At 40.7% G+C, this 17,971-nt stretch overlaps 1 protein-coding gene across 2 annotated transcripts in view; it reads right to left on the reverse strand.

The window, feature by feature from the left end:
• Positions 1-1,137: 1,137 nt before the first annotated feature.
• Positions 1,138-17,971, reverse strand: part of LOC147761440 (uncharacterized) — a 30,746-nt gene continuing 13,912 nt past the window's right edge. Inside the window, exons 1-3 of one of the 2 annotated variants that reach the window (XM_087013624.1) lie at positions 2,470-2,595; positions 1,785-1,988; positions 1,138-1,351 (exon numbers count right to left, since the gene is read on the reverse strand). In XM_087013624.1, the coding sequence (XP_086869750.1) occupies position 1,351; positions 1,785-1,988; positions 2,470-2,522 (258 nt within the window). In that variant the 5' untranslated portion in view covers positions 2,523-2,595 and the 3' untranslated portion in view covers positions 1,138-1,350. Of the gene's footprint in view, positions 1,352-1,784; positions 1,989-2,469; positions 2,596-17,971 lie in introns of those variants that run through there. The other variant, XM_087013622.1, reaches the window with a different exon arrangement.

The raw sequence follows: 17,971 nt of genomic DNA on the forward strand, positions 1-17,971 counted from the left end.
TTTCTTGACGTAGGCCATAACGATCCGTGCTTGATATTGGTGCCATTATTAATTAAGCGTCAGTTTGAATAATGCTTTTTTTTTTCTTAGAAATACATTTAGTCGTGGTGTCTTCTGGTAATTAAATAATTAATTCATACATGTTATCTTAACGTGCTTGTACTATCGGTAAATATAAATTTCTTTTAACTTTTACAAGCACTCAGAATAAAATCAGTTAAGGTGATTTTTTAATAAAAACACATTCGAGTGTCTGCGTATTTCACCAGGCCATGGCAAAAATTAGAAGCTTGATATTTCACTTAAGAAAAATAAACCTATTCTGTCTTACATATGTAAATATACAGTGCCTTCAGTGGGTCTCTTTGATGCGGAAACAGTTATTTATAGAGTCCTTATTTCAAAAACTCTTGCATTTACAATGAGTACTTCAAAGAGGGAGGTTCAAAATCAATGTCGTTTGCCTGCTGGGATAACTTTCTTTTAACTTTTACAAGCATTTAGAATAAAGTCAGTTAAGGTCATTTTTTAAAATAAAAACACTTTCGAGTGTTTCTGTATTTCGCCAGGCCATGGCAAAACTTAGAAGCTTTAAATTTTAGTTAAGAAAAATAAGCCTATTCTGTCTTACATATGTAAATATACAAGGTCTTTAGTGGGTCTCTTTGATGCCGAAACAGTTATTTAGTCCTATTGTCAAAAACTCTGGCATTTACAATGTGTACTTCAAAGAGGGAGGTTCAGTTTCTGATGAGGAACGTTGCCACGAGAAAGGGCCCACGCTGACATGGCATGTGTTGGCATATTTTAAAGAAATATTATACAACAGTTCTCTTGACAAAAGTGGTTGTCTAAAGTGCTTGTCAAACCTTATAAAACCCCTGTTTTTTTGTCATTAACATCAACATGTCTTTAAACCACGGATGTACCATGTTGCAGATACATGTTTAATCGCGAGATATGCAAAAGAAACAACAGACACGATGATGACACATTTCTGTGGATTTCTGTGATGGGCTTATAAATATGATCCCTGTGTATGTGAGCTTTTAAAAAAAGATTCTCTTAAAAAAACGCTTATAATTCCCATGGACATTTACAATCTATATTGGTTAAAACACTAAAAACAAAATGACATCATCATCACATATTTTATTGCATAAGCGTTGAAAAATTTCATACATGTAATACAGAATATGTTTCCAAATTGCACCGGTCTATTTATGGGCAAAAGCAGAAAAGATATTTAGAATGATATGAGCAAGGATCTGTTTGGTATGGGTCACGTGGTTGATGTCGTCATATCCGGCTGTGCACACTGCAGAATAAAGGTTATCCGCAGCATCTGTTTCTGGAATATATAAAGAAATGTTTGATAATGTCATTTAGACACGGTACGGGTCACGGTTGTTATAAAAACGGACCAATACATGACTTAATGACTAGACAATTGTCTAAAGTCTCTTCCTTCAGATCAATACAGTTCAATGCTTTTAACCCTTTGTTGTACTTATTGGCGGAGACTATCAAGACTATGAAGGCGGAGACTGTGTCGACACCTGCCAACTTGGAGCTTTTTTTACAAGATTGGTGGAACACATTTGGATCTTGACTCGAGCACCATTCAGATAAATGATACAGAATAGGTCGGTTCGGTTAAGACAATGGAACGACCATCGCAAGTTATGTCATATTTACAGCATTAACTAGCCATTAGAAATACATGTATTAAGCTGAAGTATACAATCGAGAAAAAAACTGTAAAATGTGATAGTTAATCTTACCACTTATATTGCCATGGGGTATATGATCCCTTCTTTCCTCCGTATTGAGGCTTTCCGTATCCATTACCTTTGTATCCATAACCTCCTCCGTTGCTGTTGTATCCGTTCAGGTGATATCCGTTGCGGTCACCATATCCGTACCCTTTACCATAATAGTTGTTATCGCCATTTCCATATCCGCCTAGTTGAAACTCATCAGGTGTCCTTTAACAAAATAAAAAGACATATAACTTTTCAATTTCATTGGGATAAAATTGTCAATATGAAAGAAGAAAGCGTCGCCTGTCAGTCTGTCAGTCTTCAGTGGCACTCTGCTTATTAGACGTGCAGTAAAGGCTGAGCGTATCATTTTCTCTATACAATGATCATTTCTTCGCTTGCTTTGTCTCGATTCTCGAGCGCTGAACAAAATAAACCACAACAGTAACTTGGTTCTAAACAAAGGTAAGCTAGGTGATTTCTACAGCTACAATTACATATACAGCTTTTAAAAGCAAACAGACTGTCCGGGTCAACCCCTTTTTAAATTCCAATTGCACTGTTAGATGAATTGAATGTTAATAATATTAAATCACAAAACAAACAATGATACCGTAGTAAACCTCTCTCTCTCTCACACACACACACACTAACACACACACCACACACACACACACTAACACACCCTTTACTCCGAGAGACTCACCAATTGGCGGCTGTCACGGCCACGAGAGCAGCGAGTAGAATCAGCTTCATCATCTTGGCGGCAAAAGTGCTGTCGTCTGCTAACAGTTGAAGTGTGACTTGGAGCTTGATTGAAGTCGAAGTCTGTCAAAACTGGACCAAGGCAACCATTTTTATACCGTCCCGACACTCAAGGAATTTGTAATAATTATCTTTTCAGAATCCAGTATTTTGCCTTTAGATATTTGTGACGAAGGTCGGGATGGTAAATTTGATGTAAGACGCATACGGAATAAATTAACATTTTTTTGCGTTTCAGTTGGCAACGCATCGTCAAACTGCTACAATTATGCATGATTTATAAACAGTCAGTGCTTATTACAAGAGAAATAAAGACTAAGGTAGAAACATGCCCAAACTACTGTTAACAGGCTTGCCTTACTTCTTTGATGCAAATATAAGATACATCAGTCAAAATATTCGTTTGAAAGTGGCTTTTTTTCTCGGTCTTTGAATTATGACAAAGTTTACAAAGCGTTTGGTTATGAATTCATATCTTAACGATTTAAACAAAAAAACTATTCAACAAACCAGCGTACCTATGACATTCATGAAGCAAATTATAAACTGCGATTTCTACTGATAAATAAATAATGCCAGAAATGAAAAATGGAAAAGAAACACCAACTTTTCCCCTTGTAACACCGGTGGCAAGTCTAACCTTATTATTAATTCTGAGTAAAAGTTACAGCAGGTTAGGACACTATATTTTACGACCTTTTCATTAGATAAAAATTCCCTGCCTTGGTTGACTTAAAAGAACTCTAATGTTACAGATGATGGACAAACATGACAGGTGCCAGTAAGATGTGCTTGTCTGCTTTAAGACATACTAGTACCTGAACCTGATGGATTAGGGAGGTAACTTCAATCAGTCTCTCTTTCTATCACTCTCAAACACACACACGCACACACTTAAATAAAACCTGCTGTCCAAACCATCAACAAAAAATGTAATTTTTAAAACAGATGGGTAAACTTTCTGAAATCTTCATACATGTCTTAAAATGCAAAGGGACCTTCAAAATCCCCACTTAAGTCACCGCTGCACACCTTAGTTCTCCCTCTACGAATTCTAAAGAAATTTAAGAAGGGAACTAAATGTGCCCAAACGCCGCCTTACTTCATTGTTACAAGAAAAGGAGACTTCAAGTAAATGCTGCCAAAGAAGAAGCAGTTGAGAAGTAATTTTCAATATGTCTCAGAAAAGAGACTATTTTACTTTATCAAACACATCTACATGTTTTTTTCATAAGCAACAGATAGTAACGAACTAATGCATTCATTTCAAGCAGCTAATGAGCTTGATGATTGCTGCTAAATAAACAATACCCAATGAAAAAAACGTAAAAAACATATTGCCTGTCTTCTCATCACAAAGGTTGCATTTCATTCAGGTCAGGGCACGACAAATTTTACGAGTGTTCCATTAGATAAAAAGTGCTTGGGGGTAAAATGAAAAGACTTTGTTTATTGCAGCACTACAATTTATGACAGACGGTAGGCTTAAACGGGTTGGCATTAATTATGTAATTGTGAGCTTCATGGCGGTACGTGAATTGGATAGAAATGGCACAAATGCAAATGAACCGGACGCCTCCAGGACGTAAAAAACGCTCATATTGTCAGGAAAGGAATGAATATTTAAAATGCAGTGTATTATGCAATCCTCATTTCAAGCATATAAGATAAAAATAAAACAAAACAAACAAAAGGGCCATTTTCTTCGTAACCGCATACTTAAGAAAGCTCAATACATGCAAACTTTAGTTCCAGGCCCGTAGCCAGCAATTTCAAAAGGGGGTTTCTTTTTCTGAAAAAGTGGACCTTTTTCGATAAAAAACTTCATGTACCTAGATCAAGATTTACCCAGAGTGGACCTTTTCCTAGCAAAAGGGGCGGTTCTTCTGAACCCTCCGAACCCCCCTGGCTACGGGCCTGAATTCATTCAGGATAGTTTATTCCCATATGTGTAAAAGATTGGGCTAGTATGCAATTTAACATTCATCTCTACTAGTTTGATAAAACATCGCCAATGTGGAAATGGAACATAGCCGCATTTATTTGATAATGAAGTATCGAAAAACACACAAAAACACACACTGAGAGAGAAAGAGAGAGTGTATGTGTTTGTGTGTTTGGGAGTGAGTGAGAGAGAGAGAGAGAGAGAGAGAGAGGGGGGGGGGGAGGGAGGGGAGAGGGAGAGGATTGACTTGCATGTGTTATGACAATTCCATCATCATAAAAATTAGTTGGAAAAGCGTTTCTATCTTCAGTTGTATAAAACGCATTAACAGTTTTTCTTAATTAGCAGAGTCTTAAACGCATTCTATGCTTCAAGTTGACTGAAGCGTTATTTAACGACTCACTCCTCCTTTAAGATAGCTCCAGCGCTACACGTGCATTGGGCGTCAGCCTGTAGTCATTCTTTTATGAACTGAATCAGAATGATCACCTGAACTTGATGGGTAAGTGTGGTTACTCCAATCAGTCTCTCTCTCTCTCTCTCTCTCTCTCTCTCTCTCTCTCTCTCACACACACACACACACACTTAGATAAAACATGCCGTCCAAATCATTGACAAGAAATATAATTTTTCAACAAATGGGTGTGCTTTCTGAAATCCTCATACATGTCTTAAAATACAAAGAGACCTCCAAAATTCCCACTTATGTCACCGCTGCATACCTTAGTTGTCCTTCTACGAATTCTAAAGAAATTTGAGAAGGAAACAAAATGTGCCCAAACGCCGCCTTACTTTATTGTTACAAGAAAAGGACTTCCAATAACATACTGTCAAAGAAGAAGCAGTTGAGTGGTAATTTTCCATAGGTCTCAGAAAAGAGACTATTTTACACTAGCAAACATATTTCCTTTTTTTCTTTTTTTTTTCAAAAGCAACTGGTAGTAACGAACCAATGCTAATGAACTTGATGAATGCTGCTAAATAAACAATACTTAATGAAAATAACGTAAAAATTATCTTGTCTCTCATCTTATCACAAAGGTGGCATTTCATTCAGGTCAGGGCACTAGAAAGTTTACGAGTGTTCCATTAGATAAAAAGTGCTTGGGTAAACTAAAAAGACTTTGTTAATTGCAGCACTACAATTTATGACAGACGATCGGCTTAAACGGGTTGGCATTAATTATGTAATTGTTAGCTTCATGGCGGTACGTGAATTGGATAGAAATGGCGCAAATGCAGTTGAACCGGGCGCCTCCGAAATCTCTCTCTCTCTGTCTCTCTCTCTCTCTCTCTCTCTCTCATGCAGGGACGTAAGAACGCTTATATTGTCAAGAAGGGAATGAAGTTTTAAAATGCAGTGTATTATGTGTAAGTATTGCGATAGATGTGCGGACCAGCACAGTGGAAGTCTAGGGAGCGGCCGATGCCCTTTTGTTCGCTAACCTGGGGCTTGGTGCGTTTACTGACGTCAAGGGTGGCCAGATCCCCTTGATGAGCGAAACCAATATTTTATTGGTCACTAAAATTCCTTTGTTTTTAGTCTCATCCGCTGATTTCGCATTTTTGGTCTTTAACGAAGAGCAGTATACAGTAGTAAATTTATCATCGAAGAAGAACGGAGGAAAATTAGAGTAAACGAGCCAGTGAAACAGAGTAGAAAGTAAGCACAGTAAATAATTACTACTTTATAGTTTAAAGTAAGTTTCAAGTTTACTATAGTGGTATGTAAAAGTTGCTTTACGTACGTTAAAACGTCTAGCTCCAGTTAATGCCGTTAAGCGCTACCGACATAGATCGTAACTTAGCGTTTTTCTACTTTTGTTAGCACAGCAATACAGTAATAGTTTGTGTGTTGTTCCCTACAGTGCTCTAACGGGAATGATTAACTAGAGTTTTATTTAATATTTCAATGAATAGTGCCGCTTTTGCTAGAACAAAGGCGCTCAGGGTATTCTTCTCAGGTCATGTTTGTAACGGGTCATTAGCGAACGCTAGTACGGTTGTGTTTAGGTTTGCATTGCCTTGACGCGTGCGGCGTGCTCGCTGTATCTTAGTACACTGATTCATCATATTAGTGGTAGTTTGTTTTATTGTTAGCCTGCATTGAAATAATAAGTGACGAAACCAACGAATAGCCTCCGCTGGAGGAGAGGAGATGCGGTAGTTGAGATCGTACATTAACATGGGAAGATCGTTGAATGCGACTTATGATGATACACAAACCACTCATGTTGTTTATGTATGGATAAGAGACAATTAGTGTTCGTTGTATTACGTATTAATTACTTAATTTTCATACATAGCTTGGAATTTTTGATAATTACTATATTTTTGTTATTTTTATTTTAGGATAGACGGAGTGACGGCCCAATTGTATGAGCGGACTCCGTTTAGGTGTTTCATTTATTGCGGAAATAGTTCAATACAGATTCTGGAAACTAACTGAGACTTGTGTTTTATTTCTGTGACTAGATTTATCCCGATCATTGACAAAATAATAATAAGCCCGGCTACATTTTGGGGGCTCGTCCGGGATTTCTCATCTCATTATTATTTTTGCCAAGTATTCAGTCTATTGGGAACTTCTTACCAGAAATTATGGCAGAATCAGATGTGGAGGAGAAGTACAAAGCGATGATCAAAGATACCGAACGTCGTCACCAAGAGGAAATGAAACACCTAAAGACGGAGTTTCAAGAAATGATGAGGGAGGTGAGCAGTACCAGTAGGAGTACCAAGACTTCACTCCGCAAAGAGTTTAAAATACATGGTGTTATTGATACCAAAAATGGACTACCATTTTCAAGCCTGGCCCGCCAAATCGAAAATGGCCTCCAAAAGGGCTATGAGGAAGTCGAAATAGTAGACGGTATAATTCGGGCAGTACCCACCAGCTGCGGTCTGCGTAACTACCTAGAGGGACGGCAAGGCCTTCGACTGACAAAGATCCGCCACATATTGAGGTCGTATTATAAAGAGAAATCAGCAACAGAATTATTTGCGGAGCTGGGACAGTTGGTTCAGCAGCCTACTGAAGAAACAACCGACTTTCTTCTACGGGCCCTGGACGTGAGACAGAAGATCCTATTCGCTTCTCGAGAGTCCGACGCATGTGTCACTTTTACAGACGTCCAGGTGGATAATCTCTTCAAGAGGGGGTTCGAAACTGGGCTAAGGAGTGACAGCATCAGGGGAGAAGTTAAGAAGATCCTTGAAGTCAGAGCCTTCGACGAAGAGGCACTGATTGAAGAAATTAGTGTGCTCACCAAAAGGGAGGAGGAGAGAGCTTCCAAGATGGCAAAAGATAGACGAGCGAGAGTGGCCGCAGTAGTAGGTGAAAACACTGGAAGGGAGGAAAAGCCTGGAAGGGAGGGTACCCTGGCAGCGGAGGTAAAACAATTAAGGGCCGAAATTGCTGAGCTGAAAATTAACATGACCAAACAGCCGTCCGAACCAAAGAAATTACGGGGATGCAGAGCCTGTCAACAGGCGAAGCGAAAGTGTAACCACTGTTGGGATTGTGGGAGTTCCGATCACTTCCGTGCTGGGTGCAGGCAGGGAAACGGAAGAGAGTCGTCTCAGGGGGGACGCAGATGACTCCGCCACCAGATGTCCCCAACAGACTGTCAGTTAATGAATTGAAGGGGGAAGTGACTGGATTAAGTCCAGGGAACAGACGCCGATTGGTCAACCTTGTGGGCAGAGAATGCGTTCTGAAGGTAAACCTGGCTGACCAACCAGTGGACGTTCTCTGGGACACCGGAGCACAGGTTAGTCTTGTGGACATGTCAACGCTACACTTACTTGGTTTACCAGCAGGTGCTGTGAAGCCCCTGGATGAGGTCTATGCACCAGTGCGCCTCGCCTCTGCCAGTGGGGAGGAGATTCCATATCAAGGTTATGTGGATTTACCACTTTGTTTTGGAGATGGGGCTCCAGTTCAAGTCCCTTTTCTAGTAGTGGATAGTGTGTCCTTACCCAGACCTATTCTTGGGTTTAATGTTATTGAATCTCTATGTGCGTTAAACGGGCAGCAGAAGTTTTCCCAGACATTTAGCAACATTTGCAAGGATGTTGAAGTGGATGGTGGACGTCTCGCCCAGGTGCTTGCTGACAACAAGAGGGGAATGGTCTGTCGTGTGACTGTGGGATCCCAGAAGTTAATCATACCTCCTAACAGTTCACGGGTGATAAAAACCAAAGCACGGACCGGGGTCTTGTCCACTGAGAACTTTCGTTGTCTCTTCATGCCTCAGGAAAATTTCATAGACCAGGGTCTCTTTAGTGAAAGTCTGATTGATGTTCAGCACCCATCTCATGTCCGGATAGCAGTGTCTAACAATAGTTCCAGGAAAGTAATAATACCAAAGAAAACCACGATTGGGCAGCTACACATGGTTAACTCGGTGGTGCCAGTAGGGGAACCAGGTTTGGATGAAGCTACAACGCATGAGGAAGCAGAAAAGAGCTCCTTGGCGGTTGACTGGTCCCTGTTTTCCAGCCAAGAAAAGGAGAAGATCCAAGAATTACTTAGGAAACACCATGAGGTCTTCGCAAAGAGTGAAGATGATATAGGATGCATACCAGATTTGAAGTTCAGCATTCACCTAACCGACAAGGTTCCTGTCCGAATAGCCTACCGATCCATTCCTCAAGCTCTTTATGACGAAGTCAAAGATTACCTACAAAATCTCATGTCAAAAGGTTTTGTGCGTAAGTCTACATCGGCCTATGCAAGCCCTTTAGTTTGTGCACGCAAGAAAGACGGAACCCTGCGACTATGTGTGGATTATCGTAAGGTGAATGAGAAGTCTGTCGCTGACAGTCGGCCCTTACCCAAGATTCAGGATGCTCTGGATGGCTTAGGGGGAAGCTGTTGGTTTTCGGTACTGGACCAAGGAAAAGCCTATCACCAGGGAATGGTGGCCGAAGAGTCCAAGCCCTACACAGCATTCATCACACCTTGGGGTCTCTATGAGTGGGAGCGCATCCCGTTTGGGCTTTCAGGAGCTCCAGCCGCATTCCAGAATTTTATGAATGAATGTCTGGAAGGGTTACGCGACAAAATTTGTCTACCATATTTGGATGACATATTGGTGTATTCAAAGAGTTTCTCGGAGCACATTCAACATTTGGAGCAGGTGTTCCAGAGGTTGAGAGAGAAGGGTGTCAAGTTGAAGCCAGCTAAGTGTTTACTATTCCGAAGAGAAGTCAGATACTTGGGTCACTTGGTCACTTCAGAAGGGTACACACTTGACCCAGAAGACAAAACCGCAGTTAGGAAGCTGAAGGAGCAGAAGCCGACAAACGTGGGCGAAGTGCGTCAGATGCTGGGATTTTTAGGGTACTATCGCAAGTTTATACCAGATTTCGCCAGACGGGCAAAAATCTTATATGATTTGTTAAAGGTTGAGAAGAGTCCAGGTGGTAAGCCACAAAAGAAGAAGAAGAAGCCGATGAAAGGTCAGCCCTCTCCAGCACAGCAGGTTGCCTGGACAACTGGACACCAAGAAGCTTTATCTGATTTGGTTGACTGTCTATTATCACCACCTGTGATGGCTTATCCAGAGTTCGATAAACCATTTTCACTGCATGTAGACGCTTCAGGGGAGGGCCTAGGTACCATCCTGTATCAAGAAGGAGCTGACTCCAAGTCTCGAGTTGTCGCCTATGCCTCACGTACCCTGAGTCCAGCAGAACAGAACTATCATTTCCACTCTGGAAAGCTAGAGTTCCTGGCACTGAAGTGGGCAGTCACAGAGCGGTTTAGGGACTATCTATACTACGCCCCTCATTTCATTGTTTATAGTGATAACAACCCGTTAAGCTACATCTTAACTACCCCTCGTTTAGATGTCACCAGGCTTCGTTGGGTCGGCGAACTATCAGACTTCACGTTCACTGTCAAATACAAGCCTGGTTTATTGAACCGAGACGCTGATGGGTTGAGTAGAATGCCTCTTGATTTTAATCAAGTGATGATGCAATGCACTGAAGAGAGTGACCCCACCGAAGTGCAGGCCGTGGCTAAAATGGTGACCGTTCGTAGCCAAGAGGATTCTCCATTCATTCCTACAGCAGTAAATGTGAACATGGTATGCAACGATAGAGACTGGCTACCAGAGTATCTGCACCATCAGTCCACAGGCGAAGTCCAGAGGATATCCAAAACATCTTTGAGAATTGCTCAGGAGCAAGATAGCTGTATAGGTCCGGTGAAAAGACAGGTAGAATTAGGTGAAAAACCCAATCGCAAGTCCACTAAACATTTACCTTCGGAATCCAAGACCTTACTCCGAGGATGGGAAAAATTGACAGTTGGCGAAGATGGCATTTTAAGACGAGTGACTCGGTGTACATCAGGAATAAGGCGACACCAGGTGGTACTTCCGAAGGAATTCCATCAAATTGTCCTTGAAGAGTTGCACGTAAAACATGGCCACTTAGGAACAGACAAAGTCTTGTCTCTTGCCCAGGACCGCTTTTACTGGCCCCACATGGCAGGATATATTGACCACTTCGTGAAACACCAGTGTAAATGTTTGAAGGACAAAGCACCAAGCCGAAAACCTGTGGCACCACTACAACCCATTGAAACAACATATCCATTTGAAATGATATCCATTGACTTTCTTCATCTAGAAACTTGCAAAGGGGGATACCAGTACATCCTGGTTGTGGTGGACCATTTTACCCGATTTGCAGCCGCTTATGCCACCACAAACAAGTCGGGGCGAACTGCTGCGGATAAAATCTTCAACGACTATGTTCTCCGGTTTGGTTTTCCCGACAGAATCCACCACGATCAAGGTCGCGAGTTTGAAAATGAGTTTTTCCAGCGTTTACAACACCTAACCAATGTGAAGTCCTCGAGGACTACACCATACCATCCTCAAGGGAATGGACAGTGTGAGAGGATGAACCGCACGTTATTGGGTATGTTGAGGACCATGAGTCAGCAGCACAAGAGTGATTGGAAGAATCATCTGAACAAGATGACTCATGCCTATAATTGCACCAAGAATGACAGCACGGGGTACTCACCATTCTTCCTTGTGTTTGGTAGACGACCACGGTTGCCCATCGATCTCATTTTCGGACTAGAGGGAGAACCTCACTACACATCCAAGAGTGAGTACGTGAAGAAATGGGCAGCGCGCATGGAAGAAGCGTACCGGATCGCTGGACAAAGAGCCAAGAAACAGGGGGAAGTTGCACGGAAATATTATAATCAAAAGCCAGCAAGTGCCGCACTGTTACCGGGTGACCGCGTTCTGGTAAGGAACCTTACTGAACGTGGAGGGCCAGGGAAGTTACGATCTTACTGGGAAGAAGAGGTGCACGTTGTCGCCAGACGGATTAACGACTCGCCGGTGTACGAAGTAAGTTCAGAACGAGGAAACGGGAAGATCCGGCGACTGCATCGGAATTTGTTACTGCAATGTAATGAACTTCCGCTTTCCTGCCCAGATGCGAAACGCCCCCGGCTCAAAAGGATGACGCCACGGAAGCAACGACCACAACTATCTCCTTCTTCACACTCAGACGACTCCGACTCAGATGACTTAACTCTGGTTAAGAGGACACAGCCCAGTATCACTGCTGCACCGGCAAGTACACTGAATCCAATGGCTGAGCCTTTCGTGCCAGTTCCGGAACCTGAACATTCTGGAAACTTTCTAGAAACGGAAGAGTCGGGACCGGACGTAAATGAACAATCGGAAGAAGAAGAACAGACACCAGAGACTAGTGGTGAGACTAGCAGACGCCCTAAACGAGTAGTGAAACCACCGGAAAGACTCACATACGACAAAATGGGAGGTCCAAACCACTACGCAGGAATGAGGCAAATTCTAGCGACGGGAATTAGGCTCTGGCGTCCTTGGGCATAGGAGGACGTGGACATTCTCGTAACGTTGATGGACAGCATTAGAAAAAAAAACTATCTTGGGAACATTACCTCTGCTCGCTAGGAGTGTGACAGTATCTAGGCAGATAACGGGAGCACCAGTAGGTGCGTTATTAGAAATCTGATCAATTTCTAATCCTTTCATAGGCATTTTATGCAATAACTCTGCCAATGATGGTACGTTATATAAAAGGAAGTTCCTGGACAGTGTGTATATTGTAGTTGACTTTATTTAGCTAGGGTAGGTTTGTAATTTAGTAAATGTATAATTAATTGTTAGAAATGTTGGGGCAACATTTTGTTTTCGGGGGGAGAATGTAAGTATTGCGATAGATGTGCGGACCAGCACAGTGGAAGTCTAGGGAGCGGCCGATGCCCTTTTGTTCGCTAACCTGGGGCTTGGTGCGTTTACTGACGTCAAGGGTGGCCAGATCCCCTTGATGAGCGAAACCAATATTTTATTGGTCACTAAAATTCCTTTGTTTTTAGTCTCATCCGCTGATTTCGCATTTTTGGTCTTTAACGAAGAGCAGTATACAGTAGTAAATTTATCATCGAAGAAGAACGGAGGAAAATTAGAGTAAACGAGCCAGTGAAACAGAGTAGAAAGTAAGCACAGTAAATAATTACTACTTTATAGTTTAAAGTAAGTTTCAAGTTTACTATAGTGGTATGTAAAAGTTGCTTTACGTACGTTAAAACGTCTAGCTCCAGTTAATGCCGTTAAGCGCTACCGACATAGATCGTAACTTAGCGTTTTTCTACTTTTGTTAGCACAGCAATACAGTAATAGTTTGTGTGTTGTTCCCTACAGTGCTCTAACGGGAATGATTAACTAGAGTTTTATTTAATATTTCAATGAATAGTGCCGCTTTTGCTAGAACAAAGGCGCTCAGGGTATTCTTCTCAGGTCATGTTTGTAACGGGTCATTAGCGAACGCTAGTACGGTTGTGTTTAGGTTTGCATTGCCTTGACGCGTGCGGCGTGCTCGCTGTATCTTAGTACACTGATTCATCATATTAGTGGTAGTTTGTTTTATTGTTATCCTGCATTGAAATAATAAGTGACGAAACCAACGAATAGCCTCCGCTGGAGGAGAGGAGATGCGGTAGTTGAGATCGTACATTAACATGGGAATATCGTTGAATGCGACTTATGATGATACACAAACCACTCATGTTGTTTATGTATGGATAAGAGACAATTAGTGTTCGTTGTATTACGTATTAATTACTTAATTTTCTTACATAGCTTGGAATTTTTGATAATTACTATATTTTTGTTATTTTTATTTTAGCCCCATAGGATCCAGTTTATGCTGACCCATAAAGCTCTGCTGTGCCCAATTAATTCTGTGAGCTAGCCTTGAAAAGCAGGGTCACCTCAGTAAATTGGTCATAATTTATTTGTTTGCCTTTATTACCCATACAAAGTATACATTTTTAAAAAGCCAATATTTCAGGCTAAATGAAAATAGAATTACATTTAAATTTAACATGCAGTATCAAAAGTTATAGCCGGTTAAAAACTACATTTTCATTTGGTAATGGGTAAAATAAAACAAAGTTGATTTTTCTTATGCACATCAATTTTTTATTTCTACATACATTTGCCTGAAAATTCACAGGGATGATGTCAATTATAGTAACTTTCAATCCAGGAAATTTCAGCAATTTATCTCTATCAATTTTCAAGTTATGATCGTTTTGCTATCAGGTATACCAGCTTTTCAGCTCACCTGAACATCGTGGCCAGAGCTGAATAGAAGTCAAATTTTTACACCATCTATGACAAAAATATCTTTAAAACTTATATCATGAATAAAGGAATATCATCCCCACTGTCTATATCACTGTCACTCGAAAACACCTTATCAGTGTCGTAGTTTTCAATCATTTCAATAACAGTATTCATTCGCAGGCCCCTTCCGTAGTGAGAAGTCGCCATTTTGATTTTACTTTCACCAGCTAGGTCTAGAAAATCGCCGATTTCTCGCTCATATATATTTCTGTCGTCCTTTATATCATAAATAAATGAATATCAACGCCACTGTTTATGTTACTGTCACACGAAAACTTCTCTTCAAAGTCTGGATTTTCAATCATTTCAATAACAGTATCCCTTCGCAGGTCCCTACCGTAGCGAGGAGCCGCCATCTTGATTTTACTTTCTCCAACTAAGTCTTGAAAATCGCCGTTTTCTCGCTCATATATATTTCTATCGCCTTTAAAAATGGTGGCAATGAGAGACAAGAAACATACCCGGATGTTAAACTATATATCATTTCATGACTCACGATACAAAAGAGTACAGAAGACGATCTTTCCAAGATACGCACATATGCGGCTCTGGGCGTTTGGGGTAAGCGATAATTGAACCGCACATATGCGGTGACGGGCTCTATAGACGGAGTGACGGCCCAATTGTATGAGCGGACTCCGTTTAGGTGTTTCATTTATTGCGGAAATAGTTCAATACAGATTCTGGAAACTAACTGAGACTTGTGTTTTATTTCTGTGACTAGATTTATCCCGATCATTGACAAAATAATAATAAGCCCGGCTACATTTGCAATCCTCATTTCAAGCATATAAGATAAAAATAAAACCAAGCAAACAAAAGGGCCATTTTCTTCTTAACCGTATACTTAAGAAAGCTCGATACATGCAAATTTTAATTCATTCATGATAGTTTATTCCCACATGTGTAAAAGATTGGGCTAGTATGCGATTTAACATTCATCTCTACTAGTTTATTAAAGCATCGCCTATGTGGAAATGGAACCTAGCCGCATTTATTTGATAATGAACACTCGCAAAACACACAAAAACACACACTGAGAGAGTGTATGTGTGTGTGTGATTGAGAGGGAGGGAGGAGAGAGAGAGAGGATTGACTTACATGCATTAGCTGATTCAATGCGTCCTTTGCTTTATTTTGGCTTAGCACCCAAACCCAATATAGAGGTGCAAACGATGTCACAGGCATGTTCCTAAAAATATGTAGTGCACAGATTACAAACTATGTTTGATTATTTTAGGGTCCCACATAAAGAAGTTTGTATTAAAGTTTCACTTTCCTGGAACCACGAATAATAAAAAATAATTCATCATCTAACCCCAAAAAGGAACATACGTTACTGTCACAAATGCACAACGTCTAGCTGTGGAAACGTTTTAATCACTTTGAAAATTCAATCATCACGGGTTTTGTTCTTTAATTTATCTCCTACAAGTATAACGTTGTAAAAAATTACGAAAAGCTTCTGTATAGAGCAGTTAATTGTTTTTTAGCGACTTAAGTTTGCCTGTCACTGAATATTAAAAAAACGGGAAAAATACACCCTACCGACAGTAAAATAAGCATTTGATAAATTATTTTTCCCCTCGTGCTCGAAATATTATATCTGAAATGTCAAACTATCATGGAATCATTATATATTTTTTCTGTCAGCAAAAGAAAACATCGTTTTCTCTTGCACCAAGTACTGGTACAAAATGAAACATTTTGTCAATTTTCCTAGGGAACATACGTTACCTAGTATTAGCTATGACGCAGGCCCCATTAGTTACGGTTTAAATGTTTATAAAAAACGTCCTTACGTCATATTTAATTTAACATGATCGAATCACTTTAAAATATATAAGAACACGTTATGAAAAGAAAAATTAGGTGGCCTGGAACATACGTTACCGGAACATACGTTACCAGTGAAAATCTACTTGTGCCCGAAACTGGCTCCGAAAGAAAAATAAGCTTCTGTTTGAGATGTCAGGTGGTTCTTTCTGACGTCTGCTCGAGCTAACGTTCATTAGTGCGTGAGTTGAGGTGAGTTACAAGTGTAAAGACAACGTAAAATCCTCAGTGATAATGTAGACGAAGTAAATGATTTTGTCGTTATAATAATGTTATGTATCTGAAATGTCAAACTATCATGGAATCACTATATATTTTTCGATCAGCAAAAGAAAACGTTGTTTTTTCTTGCACCAAGTACTTAAACAAAAAGTAATTTAACTTGATCGAATCACTTCAAAATATATAGGAACACGGTACAAGAATTAAAATTAGGTGGCCTGGAACATACGTTACCGGAACATACGTTACCAGTGAAAAAGCTATTTGTGTGCGAAACCGGCTCCGAAAGAAAAACTAGCTCCTGATTGAGATGTCACGTGATTCTTTTTGACGTCTGCTCGAGCTAACGTTCATTAGTGCGTGAGTTGAGGTGAGTTACAAGTGTAAAGACAACGTAAAATCCTCAGTGATAATGTAGACGAAGTAAATGATTTTGTCGTTATAATAATGTTATGTACATTCCATCAAATACTTTTAGAAATAAATGTCAAACAAAACTATGCAATGAAAAAAATAATCGCCAACTAGTGCATTGAGCGCAGTGCCAATTAAATACATTGCAGTGGCGGATTAGTGGGGGGGCAGGGGTTCCTGATTTCCTTCGATATCTGGGACCCTATTAAAATTAGAATTTTGACTAGCTGAATCAAAGTTCTGACCGTACCAAATGTCACCGTTCGCCCTCCGAACCACACGTGGGGGGGGGGGGGGGGGGGGGGGGAGGATCGGAAGCGCATCGGACATGTGCCGGGGGGGGGGGGCGCATCGGACCCCTGCTTCAAATAATCCTGGATCCGCGCCTGCATTGATGCCGGACGGAAAGATATCATTATACATGTATATTATATAGGCCTATATATATACAAATTACTTTTCAGAAAATGGCGAAAACAAGAGCTGAGATTCAAAAAAATTATCGATCTCGTAAAAAGGAAAATGAGCGTGAAGCATATCTGGAAAGGGAAAGAAACAGAGTTAAAAAATACTATATACCTTCCGCCTCCTTAAGCGACCGTGAAAGACGAAAGAGAAATGCGAAGACGAAAGCACGAAAACTTAGACTTCACCAAAGAAAACAAGAGCTTCTAGCTGCTATAGAAGTTACGGAGGCAAGTCCACTGCAGCAATCACTACCGGAGAGGCTTGTTGTACGTGTGAGGTGGCCACAACGTGGAGATAAAAGATTTAGTAGAAACTTAAGGCAGGCACAAAGAACAATTAAAGAACTACAGGCACAGGTAAATGCCATGAAAAAGAGGGAGAATGCTATCCGGCAGCGATTTAGCCGTTGTCGAAGAAGAAATTTGGAATCACCTGAATTTCCCACAAGCCCACTATGTTGAATAGAACCCAAGCTAACACTGTGAGGAAGCAATTGCTTATAGGAAATGTTTTAGTAGCTGAAGTGGGTCAAGCTAAACGAGTAACACCAAGAAGTAAGATGAAAATTTTGCATAATACTCTTGAGCCACTCACACGCTCAATTCATACCGTCCACCTTGACACAAGCGAGACACTTGTGATCAAGCATGATACTATAAAGCCGAGATGGCTTGTATCACTCACAATGGCGAGACACCATTGATGAAAACACATTAAACAAAGCATGATACTTAAAAGCCGAGATGGCTCGTATCATTCACAATGGCGAGACACCATTGATGAAAACTTACTAAACAAAGGCGAGACACCTTTGCTTACCAGCCCCTACGTCCCAAAATTTTCCT

The sequence above is a fragment of the Lingula anatina genome, chromosome 5 (genome assembly GCF_051362555.1).
Source record: "Lingula anatina isolate TDL-2025a chromosome 5, LinAna3.0, whole genome shotgun sequence".
NCBI lineage: Eukaryota > Metazoa > Brachiopoda > Lingulata > Lingulida > Lingulidae > Lingula > Lingula anatina.